Source organism: Agelaius phoeniceus, chromosome 11, assembly GCF_051311805.1.
Source record: "Agelaius phoeniceus isolate bAgePho1 chromosome 11, bAgePho1.hap1, whole genome shotgun sequence".
Taxonomy (NCBI): Eukaryota; Metazoa; Chordata; class Aves; order Passeriformes; family Icteridae; genus Agelaius; species Agelaius phoeniceus.
Genome location: NC_135275.1, coordinates 21,936,205 through 21,948,800, shown reverse-complemented (window position 1 = coordinate 21,948,800; position 12,596 = coordinate 21,936,205). Strand labels below are relative to the sequence as shown.

Here is a 12,596-nt window from a genome sequence, read left to right as displayed (position 1 = left end):
GAAAACTCCTGTGGAAGCAACAGCAGGAGGAGATGAGCACTTCTCCAAGGGGCACACGCTTCCCATCACTGCTTGGGCCAAAGAGTGAACACGTGGCAGAGGCAAGAGACAGCTCAGGAGCTCCAGCAAACGCTGTCCTGGAGCAGCTCCTGCGCCTGACAGCGACATCAGAGTGCTCAGTGCACGAGGCAGGGCTTTACCCACCTCCCTGCTCCCAGCCTGGCAGGTGAGGGAGGCTGTGTGACAGAACAAGGCCAAGCCAGACAAAAAACCCCCTGAACTACACCTGCCTTGGACATGTGCACTGATTGGAAAGGCAGCTTGACACCCAGATGGGCCCTAGGACACAAATGGCTACAAGGGAGCTCTCACAGCACCTTCTTCCTCCTCTGTTGAACTAACTGGCAGTCATCCTGTCAAATGGCATTTAAACCAGGGATTTTTACTACTTATTACAAAGATAACACATATCCAGCCTCGAGAACAGCTGCTCAGCAAACTCCACCTTGCCTCAATTCAGGAGGGCAACTAAAGCTCTTGGAGCTGCCCCCAAATTCTCCTTTTGGCCCCTTGTGGAGCAGGAGGTGACTTCTATTCCATGGTCAAAATAGTTGGGGTGAGTGGAGACTTGAGCAGGACAGGCACCTCTGGTGTCTGTAGGTGTTGTGTATCCAAAACAAGGCAAATCACCCAAAAATACAGCAGGAACAAGTATCAAGCAGTTGTTTCTAGTTAGAGTGTGCTGATCCAGGCCTGGCAATACAGTCACCAGCATTTCAAACTCTAACTGGAAAGAAAAGCTTTGGTTCCTACAAATTTATCCAAACCCATGGTATCAGCTAACAAAATATGAGTACGTGATCAGAGCAGAAGGGAGAAAAAATAAGTGGTATTTAAGAAATGTTCCAATTAATTCAGCTGCAATGCTTGGCTCCAGAACAGTTCTTTAACCATCCTGTTAGTGCTGTGCACCACTTTGACGAGGGCAGTGTGCAAACAAATATCAGATGTTTGGCACTAACCAGAAAAATCAAATATGGTACCTAGGGAAAAACCCAGCAGCATCCAGTTTCATCTGCATTCACACCAGGTAAAGTAAGGGTAAGTCACACAGAAACATCACTGTACCTGCATCAGCAATGCAGATGCAACACACAACTCCAAGTGATATCAGAAACTTGTTAGAAGCTTTAAAACAGAGCATCTTTCATGTTTTAGAGTGAAGCAGTTATAAGTTGTTGCTGTTGTGCTCCCAGCTACAAGAGCAAAAGAAATGGAGAAAGGGACCAACGATGCTGATTTTGCAGCTTGGCTGGCTAGAAAGGGGTGGTGTGGCCAGAGGAGCCAGCTCCAGCAGCACTGATGGATGTCACTGCACAGCAGAGTGATCAGCACCCACAGGGAAGGTTCTGACAGTGGCAATGGACCAGACCAGGACCTGAGCTCAATTCAGAACAGCCAAGCACTCATTCCCCTTCCATGTAACCCAGAGAAGGGGCTGCAGCACCTCACTCTGTCCATAGGCTCATTTTTTGGATTTTCCAGCCAGCATTTAACCACACAAGTTTCTTACATGACTTAGGCTTCACTGTTCACAGGGGAAAGGGAGAGATGAGTTCTGAATGTGCTCGACTGCTGTACATACCCTTCTATGATCCTCCAGTTGCCTCTGGGGTAGAGTTTGATCAAGCTCCTGCTGCACGTGCAGAAAGTTCATTTTAAAGCAGAACAACACTCAAGAGAGACCAACACCTTGGCACTCATGGGAATACTGGGGGAGTCACAGCTGGATGCGAGGGGGGAGATGAGGGAGATGGACTGACAAAGCACCAGAACAGGACACCTGCCCTCTGGCAGCCCTGACCCCTCTGCTCTGCCACCCTCACACACCCCCTGGCATGCAGGAGTGGCAGCAGTGCTCAGGAAACACGGCTCTGCCTGGTGTCACAGCTCCACAAAGCTCCACACAGCTCTGGGGGCTCAGCCCACGCATGCCCATGCACAGACACACAGAGCACCCCCAGCCCCCTGGACACACACTCTGGGGGTGAGGGACCCCAGCACATCCCACTGTGGTCACTGAAACTCATTTGAGACTGGGGAGGGCTTCTGGCCCAGCCTGGGGGCTCCCTCCCCATGGCCAGGATGGCAGTGGGGAGCCACTGAGCTGCCCCTCGGCACAGGCACATCTCCAAATCAAACCCCTCTCACTTGAGAAATTCATTTCCAGGAATGCAACTTCCACTTTGCAAAGCTGAAGCACGTTATGGTTTTGCTGCTTTAAGGCATCTCCAAAGGTGTAGAATAACAGCTCTGTACAGGGACCCATCAGAAACCAGGAGCCATCTCCCAGACATCTCAAATCCATTTGATGACCACTCAGAGTTTCAGGTTACATTTAAATACTATTTCACAAAATTTACAAATACAAAGGCCTAAACCATCACAAACACTTCTTTTTCTACACCATCTCACATTTATAAAAACTTCACAGCTCAGAGAATCAACACTCTCCCAGATTTAGGCTTTCATGTTGTTTCATTTAGATTGGCACTGATTTGGCACTCAGTTGTACAATCTACTAATGCCATGTCTGGATGTCCCATGAATTTCAAAGGAATTTAAGATTTGATAAATTTTCCTGCCTTCTTTTTGGCAAATAATCTGCTTTATGGACATAAAGGAAATGGTTCCACATATCCAATTCCCTTAGAACCAGTGGCCTTGACAATGTGCAGTGATCCTGAGTTTGTCCACTGGGGCATTTTAAATGGGACATCAATTGCTCTGGAGTTATGAAGCTTCTACTAAGAACTTCCCTTTCCTTAAAGTATTGAAGTTTTTAAGTATGTGAGGCAAAGGGAAAACCAAATTCTGCATTAGGGGCCAAAATGAAGTCTCATTTTGCCAATGTAGGAAAATTTGAGAGGAGACTTTTCCCACCCTTAAAGAAAAAAGGAAATGGCTGAAAGGAACACACTTAGGATTACTTTACAAAATTTTTTATATTTTCACACTACCACACTGATGCTGTACTGGATTAAGGCACTTTTACAAATCTACTTATTTCCACTGTCTAACACCAGGCAGGAACACACATTTCACAGGGGTTTTTACCAACAAGACACTCCACTAGGACTAGTGAAACACCAATATTTGTGCACTGTACAAATATAGGTGGCTGACACACCTCTACAGGGCTCTCCGTTTCTGGGGCTTGCGGCAGCTAGTTGAAAGTAAAATGCAGAAAAATTAGTCATTCCTCCAGAATCTTCCATCCCAACAGCAATCCAGTGGGCAACAGTGAGGGGAAGGGAGCTGGCAAAGCACTTGACTTCAGCTGAATCATCACAAATGAACTGTGGCTGTAATTACTGGCTACACTCTCCCACCCTGCTCCAAAAGGGCCACATTTGGCAAATTTTGCAGGTATCCTTTGAACATCCCAAACTGCTTTGCATGAACTCAGAGGCACAAGCAAAAAAATGAAGTTGCAGGTGCCCAGAGCACTTTTGGGGACCACACCCCCAGGATCTGTCACTGGAATGCTGCACATCCACCCCAGTGGGGAGGAGGAGGAAGCCAGGGCTGCATATCACAAAGGGAGCAGCCTGATAATTTTAGCTGAAAAAAAGGTGTTCTGTGGATTCTCATCTCTAAACATACTTTGCTCAAGATAAAAGATACACAACACAGCACCAAACAGGAGCAACGAAATAAGGGCCTGAATGGTGACAGCTTTTCAAATTTAAAATGCTGATCTTCAACTGAAACAGATGAAGACAAGTAACTTTTATCTAGTCAAGCACAGACACACAACAGAGAACTGAACATTCAAACTCAACTGCTGAATTAATTGTGGGGAAATTGCTGTAATTCTCAGGAGCAGACACCAGGAAATAACACCCTCACAATCCTGTAACCCCAACCTGAGCCAGCATTCCTGGCCAAGCGTGCCACAGGGATGGACAGACCAAGGGAGCACAGACTGGGAGAGCAGCCCAGCACCTGCTGCAGCCTGGGGAGCCCCAGAGGGAGGCCACAGATGCAGCAGGAGGAAAAATGAGACTCCACTTCCCAGGAAGGAGCCCCAGGAGCGAGCACTTCCCCTGCAGGGACTCCTTGGCCAGGAAAAAGACCCTTCTCCATTCTCCTCCTAAGGGACTCTGCTCCTGGCCAGCTCCCATGGCCTTTGGCGGTGGCTTCCTTGCATTGTCACCGCTCCTGGACACGTCTCAAGCATGCTGACCCCTTGTGTGGCCAAGTGGAAGCAGGCAGGGTTTGACCCAGAGGAGCAGGAGGGAACAGGAAGCATCAGGTTCCTGCAGAGGAACACACCGTGCTGCCCTGCCCTGCTCCCAGGCTGCAGCCCCACAGCCTGGGCACATTGTCCCACTGCTCAGCCTGCCTGGGGCACAGGAAACATCCCTGCCTTCCCCTGAGCCAACAGCAGCAAGGAAAACAGGCCTGTTCCCTGCAGGGGAAATGAGCTCCCTTCCTCCTGGGGAGGGAGACTGAAGCTCACAGGTCAAGTGGACATGACTGCTGGACTCGGGATTCCAAACAAAAGTTTCCTTCTGGGCACTGGTACAGGTTTCCCAGAGAAACTGTGAATTTTCCTGCCCTTCAAGTGTCCAAGGCCGGGCTGGATGGAGCTCTGAGCAGCCTGGGACAGTGGAAGGTGTCCCTGCCATGGCAGGGGTGGCGCTGGATGAGCTTTAAGGTGCCTCCCAACCCAACCCATTCTGGGATTTCTGGGCTGATACCTCGACCCCATTTCAACCAAACATACATTTACATTTTGGGGCTGAAATGCCCAAAAGCACAGATGAAGAATCACATAAAATTGATAGTTTGCTCCTTCTCAAGCTAAAATTACAAATTCCAGCTCACAAATTCCTCTGTGGCACAGCCAGCACGTCAGAGCCAGCCCCACACACTGACCTGGCAGCAAAACCACTGCCCTGGGCAATGCCCACAGGGATCACCCACAGCAGCACAGCCCTCAGCCATCTTCCAGTAAGAATATAAACTCCAAATCCTGAAACTGCTATTCTTTGAGTCAAAATGGGGTCAAATAGCAAAGAATTATTGAGCTCTTGTTGCTGTGCTACACTTTGCACTCTCCTGTGTGTGCTGCAACAGCAAAATATCACCTTATGCTTTACAAGGATTGAACAGGGTGGGAGAGCAGCCCAAAGCAGTCATGTTTCAAGATCCCTTGTGCCTCCCTATATTTCAGCTCTGCAGCTATAAGAAAGGGATGGTTTGGGGGGCAGGTTTGTGGGGTACCAAACACAGGCAGTGATGAGCAGGACACAGTGGACAGCTTTTAAACTGGAACCCAGTGGGTGGCCAGGTCAGAGGCCAACATCTGCGCTTTTTACGGGCAGGAGGGAAAGGTCCTTTCAACTTGCTGAGCAAAACCCTCTCTCTTCCTTTGAAGTTTGCACTCCCCCAAGGCTGGCCAATAAAGCACTCCTCATGAGGCATGAGAGGGATGCACAATCCCTGACCCTCTGGTGACCGCAGAGCTTCCAGCATCCACTTCCCCAGCACAGGCCACGTGTGCTTCCCAGAACAGACTGTCTGACTCAAGAGGGGATGTATGGCCCTCAAAAACCACCAGAGCACGTGACAGCTCCAGGCTGAATTCAATGTCTGAGATACAGATGAGCTTTCCACCCTTTTCCTTTGCAGTTCGGAGCAATTCTTCAAAGTTTTAGTCTCGTTTGCTTTCAAAATAGCAACCACAATGGAAGCTGCTTAATCTTTCCTTCAGAGAAAATTCAAACTACTGCTGTGATAGAGTAGAAAAGGTTTGAGGAAAAGCAGAATGATTTTCATTCAAGTTTGGAGCATCAGAATTGCTTTTCTCCACTTTTTTTACCCAACTATGCAGTGAACACCCAGACCACCGAGGAGTGAAAAGGCCTGAAGTGCATTTAGGAGGCTGGTGGAGATTCCAGTTCACAGACTGGGGCTGCTCCAGAGAGTGGCTTCAGCAAAACAGGCTGGGAAACATCTCACATTGTAATTAATGAGAGGGAAATAATCTGATCAGGAAACTCACATTTGTGTGGCCACAAAAACACCATTCAAAAACCTGGTCCTTTTCTCTTCGGCCTGACCAGACTTTGGAATTTTGACAAAATAATGGACAAACCAGCACAATTCCAAGCACCTACACTTCAGGCTGCTCCAGAGTCCAAAGGACTGAGAGGTGACAAACCTGACTGCTGAACTGATGACATTTTCCAAACCTCCACACAATTCCTGCAGACCTCTCCAAACATTCCTGTCTCCTGTCCTGGGAGGTCCCCGAGCTCAACACTGAGCACTCTGCGGAAGCTGAGCCCAGCTCCATGGATTTGGCTCTGTGGACAGACAGTGGTGAGGAGTGGGATGCCCTGGGCTGTGCAGGAACTCAGGTTCAATCACTGAGAGGTCCCTTCTGGTCCCAAAATCTGTGAATTCAGGAACTGACCCAACTCCACGCATATGGCATCTCATTACTGGGGTGGCAGGGGGAGACATTTGGCAGAGAGGAGGAAATAAAAAGGGAAAACACAACTGCAAATTCAGCCAAATTGCACATTAAGCTTTTGATAGCCAGGTTGTACATCCACATGCGAGGAACTAGAGTGAAGATCTCAGATAAATGTTATTGTGAAGCCTCTGCCTCAGCTCCTGCATTGCCATCTACAGCAGGAGCTGGAATTCCAGTGGGAATGGCTGCTCTGATTGAATCCTGCAAGTCCCTTTCCACTTTTTCCTCCCTTCTCTGAACTTCTCTGCTCTTCCCTTTGAAATGCCATCAGCTCTTCCTTGAAAGGCACACAGCAAAAGCATCACCTTGTCTGATTGGTGGCAACAGACTAGAGCACAAATTATGTTGCTGTCCTTCATAACTCTTTAAAAATACCACAAAACTCTGTGCAGCTTCCTTGCCAAGTCCCCTTTGTAAAGCCAACACTGTTACCTTGTGGAGCTGAGGAGAAATTTGGATAGGAAATTTCTAGCCCCTGCAGATGATCTGTAGGTGTTTGTCAAACGAGCATTTGACTTGTTATGGAGAAGTTTCAGGGCAGAGGGGAATAACTGGGACCCAGGAGCACTGAACTGCTTTGACAAACTTCCCACGTTGCATTTCCAGGGATGGAGCATCTCAGCCCTGCCTAAATCAAGCAGCAGCAGGAGATGTGGGGCAGCACCTTGTTCTGGCACAGGTTCCCCAGAAGCCATGCAGGATTTTGGGGCCAGGGGCAGCCCCCCAGTTCCCAGCCCCATCACACACCCAGGGCAGGGACACAGCTGAACGTCCTCCCTGGTCCCAGGGAATGAATGTGCAGAGATTTGTGCACTGCCAGCTGAGGAGGAGGCAGGTCTGCCACAAGGGCTGCCAGTGCCTGCACTACAAGGGCACCAAGATCTACCTAGGGGAATGCCTTCCCTCATTTTCCAGAGTTTTCAGTGGAGAAATCATGTTTTAACTTGGGCTGGGACTTTCCAGTGTCTGCCCTTCACTGGGAGTGCAGGCACTTCCTTCTCTTTAAATCCTGTGTCTTGCAGGACTTCTGCTGAATTCACTGAGAGCTGCCCTCACAACACATTTTACAGCAGCGGTTTTAATTAGCAGTAAGAATGGAATAACTGCTATTTTTTTGGTGACAAGTAACGGTAAGAAATGTTCCAGCCTCCTTTTCCAAGGATCTCACCAATTCCAGTCTGTGTCAAAAAAAAAAAAGAAAAAAAAAAAAGCCCTGTCCAAAGATCGCAGGGGAAAAAAAATATAGAGGCAGCCCACAAAAATTTATGAGTGCCTGCATTTCCTCTGCTTGAGACATAACAAGTGAAGCACTGTCTAAGTGCAAAACACACAAGAGAAATGACTGCAGCGTAAGATCTCTACAAGGAAAATAATTCCCAAGTGCAGCTTTGCAGCTCTGAAGAGGTTAATAAATTTCCTAACTCCAATCAAAAATGCATAAAACAGCACATATTTTGCACCTCAGACATTGCAATTTTAGTTTCTCATAGTAAAGAGCAGGGAAAAGGTTAATTCAGGCAACCCCTCTGAACAAGGATTTTCAGTTCCCTTTCCACCTACTCAAAACCTCAAGACTAATGCAAAGAGGTGAAAAAACCCCAAACCTAAACTTTACTGAGTGGGTCTGCAAGTGCATTTTGCTGGATAGAGCTGCCTGTAGATATATCAGCTGCATAAAGAAGTGTCACTACTGAAAAAAACAGATAAAACACCAACACAACCCCAACAAATAACTAAATAACTGCAAGGGGAACTCTGTGCTGGATTTGGCTAGGTGGCTGCTGGCCCATACCCCAGAAACAGCAGAGCACCCCCATTTCACCCTGGAAGTTGGAATAGAGCTGCAGTGGTATGGGGTCAGGCTGGGGAGCAGCAGAGCACCCACATTTCACCCTGGAGAATGAAATAATAGCTGCAGTGGAGTGGGGTCAGAATGGGGGGAAGCAGAGCACCCCCCATTTCACGGTGGAATTTGAGATATAGCTGCAGTGGAGTGGGGTCAGGCTTGGGGGAAGAAAAGCACCCCCATTTCACCCTGGAGAATGAAACAGAGCTGCAGTGGAGTGGGGTCAGCTGGGGAGCAGCAGAGCACCCCATTTCAGTGTGGAAATTGGGATCGAGCTGCAGTGATTTGGGGTCAGCTGGGGAGCAGCAGAGCACCCCGTTTCAGTGTGGAAATTGGGATATTGCAGCAGTGGAGTGGGGTCAGCTGGGGAGCAGAGCCCAGCCCCAGCTCGGCGCTACCGGCGCAGGCCGCGGGCCAGCGCGGTGCCTGTAAACATCCCCAGCGCCTTTATTGGCAATTACTGCTGAAGGTCACACATCAGCAGCGGGCCTAAATTCCAGGAAAAAAAGCTCTTCTTATGTAACTGCTGCCTGAATGTTGGCAGGTGCCCAGCGGAACAGCTCACTGCAATGTGGCTGGGAGGGGAAAAAGGAACATAAAAAATAAAAAAGCAAAGTAGGCCATCTCCCAGCGCGATCGGCATCCTGCGCGTGCCACCTGCAGGTCAGCGCCGACGGGCCCTGCCTGGCAGGCCAGCACAGATCCATGGCTCCTCCAGGATGGGGGCGTTTTAGCAGCCAGGACTCGCACTGCAGGTGGAAACTGGGCCATGGTGTCCCCAGAGGGCAGCCCTGGCCAGGGAGGATGGACAGGAACCTTTCCCAGAGCTGGGCTGGAGCACAGGGAGCCCACGGTGCAGCTCAGCATGCAACACCAGCAAATCTGCATTTGCATCACGCCTGCACTTCTCAGTGGGCTGAGGATTGCATTAACAGCACATTAAGCTGTTGTGTGTAATTACAAGCAGGGTTTAGCTCTTGCTGTTGTGTGAAGATTCTCACTTGGTGGAAGAATTCACCTCGGCCCCAAAGCTCTTCCCTGAGACAGCAGCACAGGCTCCATCAGGAACAGGATTAGAGCAGCTCCAGCCCAGGAAGGAGGCCACCAACAGAGACTCAGCCCAAGGGCTTCTAAGGACAATGCCCTGCCTTGGGCATTTGGCTTTAGCTACCTGAGACACCTGCACAGAGCCCATGTCAAACACACCCCATTGAGCCCTTGAGCTGCTGCTCCCACCCCATGCCCCAGGAGAGGCAAAGAGCAGCCACAGCACAACCCAAAGGCCAGCTCTGAGCTCACAACTCCCCCAAACCAGGAAAAAAACAACACAGCCGTGGTGCCAGTGTGGTGAGACACAGTTCCTCATGGTTTGGGTTTTCTATCAATGCTCCACTGCTTCTCCTTGGAAAACTGCAGCTCCTCCCTGGCCCTCCTTTCCAGCAAAAGGGAATTCCACTTAAACCCTCAATAAAAGTGTGAGTTAGGACAACAGCACCACCTCTGCTGTTCCCTTCCTCTCCACTTCTCCAGCACCCAAAGCCCCCAAGCTCAGTTCAAAATTGTCCAGGGCTGGAGCCAACCCCACACTCAGGGGATTTCCTACCATTGGGTGAATTCCAGCATTATTCACCCACTTCCAAAGGACACTCCCTTCTTCACTCATAAAAACATTAACCAGGATCTGTCTGACTTTCTGTCATGACTTTCACCAACAAACACAGATCTCCTGGTGGTTTTTACATCCTTTGTTTTTGGGACCCACTGCTCACTGGGATTACCTTGCAGGACACAACTAAGATAACTCAGCCTACATAAAATTCCACCATTCCACCAAGAAATCATGCCATCAACAGCTACTTCAGTGGAGTATTCCCTGAGGGAACAAGGAGCATTTCAGCTGATCAGAACAATTCAAGTGTACATGGTCTTGACAGAAAAGCAAGTCAATAATTTTGCTAATATTGCAGAGTTTTGTATTCTTTGCCCTAAATGTTTACAGTTTCCAGGGGTGACAAGGGGATAAAAAAGGAAACCAGAGAATCCCAGGATTTCTGAGACTTGCCAGTGGTTCCTGCTCCATCTGAATCCCTTTCCCTGTGCAGCCAGTGCTCAGTGCTGATGGTTATACACACACCTGCTCCTTCCATGCACTTGCTCCATTAAGGAGCAATAAAATTCCTCCTTTGCAGCCTCCAGACCAAATCCTAAATTGTTCTGCACGCTCTGGCTGATTTACTGCAGGCAAAGACAGCACATCACAGCCAGAAACCAAAGGGGAAAGAGTTTCACATTATGACTTAATTTGCAATTAAACAATTCAACTTTCTCTCTGAAGTTTCTCCAAGCTAAAATTATACATATACACACGTGCTATTCTGGGAAGCTGCAGCAGCACATCATCCAAAGGACCTGGCCTGGTGGAAGCGTTTTTGTGCTACAGGTTAACTTCTGGAAACCAGAGCAGGCTGCTGGTGTGTATGCCCCAGGTTAAAAGGGGAAAAAACTGGGTTTATTAACAAAAAAAAAGAGAGAAACAGACAGCAGAGCACCTCTGTAACGCCAGGAGTGTGTGTGGAGCTTGGGGACACACCTGAGATCCCATCCCAGCACAGCTCAGAGGCGATGGCACGGCAGTAAATGAACTTGTGCAACAGGAAATTTGTCTTTCAGGTCAAAATCGGACTCTGGGCCAAAAGCAGTGATGGGAAACCAGTTTCTTAGGGAAGGGACCTTCAGCTCCAGCCCTAAAAGCCCCCCCGAACAGAAAACACCCTCCAGGCCAGCCCTGGGTAATGTGCACAGTATTTGTCCACTTTAGTGACAAATAGTTTGGCTTTCAAATCCATTTCACCAGGCAAGGTCCCCATATATTTCATTTTCAGAATGAAGTTTACCCAGTGAATTCAGGTGGTTAACAGCAAAATCAACGAGTCACACCGTAAATTGCTTTCTGTAGATTTCATGACCTACTCCACTAAATAAAGGTCAGAAACGCTTTAGACATTTTAAGTGGTTGAGCTTTGTTCCAAATAAAAGGCTGGCTTGGGAGAGAACACAGGAAACAAAGCACTGAGAGGAAAATATTTCTTTTTTTCCATGGTATTTCAGTAAAATAAGGTGTCAGTCAATCACTTTCTCAGTATTATACATTTATGCAAATTCCACACCCACACCAGGATTTTTTTGAGCTGATGAGGAAGTTGCAGAGCAGAGGCAGCTCAGCTCCCTCCGCCCTGCGCTGCTGCCCCAACCAGACACCAGGCTTGTCAGAGTCCTTGGAAAGCTCCACGTCAGCTGAGCTCCAAGTTTTCCCTCAAAGAGGGCTTTTCACCCAGAAACAGCTTCCCCAGGCACCCATTCCTCAGGTTCCACACCACCCACCCCACTGGGCACAGCCAGGGCACTGCCGTGCTCTCACCAGCTGCAGCAGCAGCACAATTCCTGCACAAGGACCTGCCCTCCCCATTCCCACCTGCACCCACCTTCCTCCAGCTCCTGCATGGGCACCATTAAAGCTCATTATTTGGCTTTCCAAATAAGCCAAATAATAAATATAACATAATAAAAATAATAAAAATAACCCCTTCACATATGACACAGGAATGGTGTGGCCAAGTGCTAAATGCTGACTGCTTAGAGCAGTTCACCCTCCAGATCTCATCCTAAACTTCACAGGATCTACCCATGGCACCAGCTGATTGCAGACTACCAAAAATGATAACTCCATCTGGATTAATATTCCAAGAAATGACATGTGGAATTAGTTATGGTAACTATTCCCAGGATAGACACACAGCAGACTGAAAACTCCACTAATTCACTGACACAGGCACACAAATCAGAACGCTCAGTGCTGCAGAGACAGGACAGATCACAGGGCTACTGGTAAAACAAGCACCATAGAAACAACACTGGAGAAGAGAAATAAAATTAAAACCTCAGCATTATCCAATTCAATGGTAATCTGCCGGGAAAGAAAGAAGGGGAAGAATGGAAAGCAAGGATTAGTAAGAGAAAAGAAACATAAATTTCATGTAAGGATCTTATAAATCATTTAACACTTGAATGCTGCAATCCAACGTTATTTCTGCAGTGGGCATGAGGAACATCTGCCAGCTCTGGGTTAGGGAACAGCCACTGCAGGGAGAGCTGTGCCAGGCAGCTTGGGAGGCAGGATGTACCCTGGCTTTGTTCCTGTGC

At 48.5% G+C, this 12,596-nt stretch overlaps 1 protein-coding gene across 1 annotated transcript in view; it reads right to left on the bottom strand.

Annotated features, from left to right (window-relative positions):
* Positions 1 to 12,596, bottom strand: part of ITPR1 (inositol 1,4,5-trisphosphate receptor type 1) — a 161,515-nt gene that overhangs the window by 58,532 nt on the left and 90,387 nt on the right. The window contains exons 39-41 of the mRNA XM_054639984.2: positions 12,334 to 12,360; positions 3,191 to 3,226; positions 1,646 to 1,696 (exon numbers count right to left, since the gene is read on the bottom strand). Of these exons, the coding sequence (XP_054495959.1) occupies positions 1,646 to 1,696; positions 3,191 to 3,226; positions 12,334 to 12,360 (114 nt within the window). The remainder of the gene's footprint in view (positions 1 to 1,645; positions 1,697 to 3,190; positions 3,227 to 12,333; positions 12,361 to 12,596) is intronic.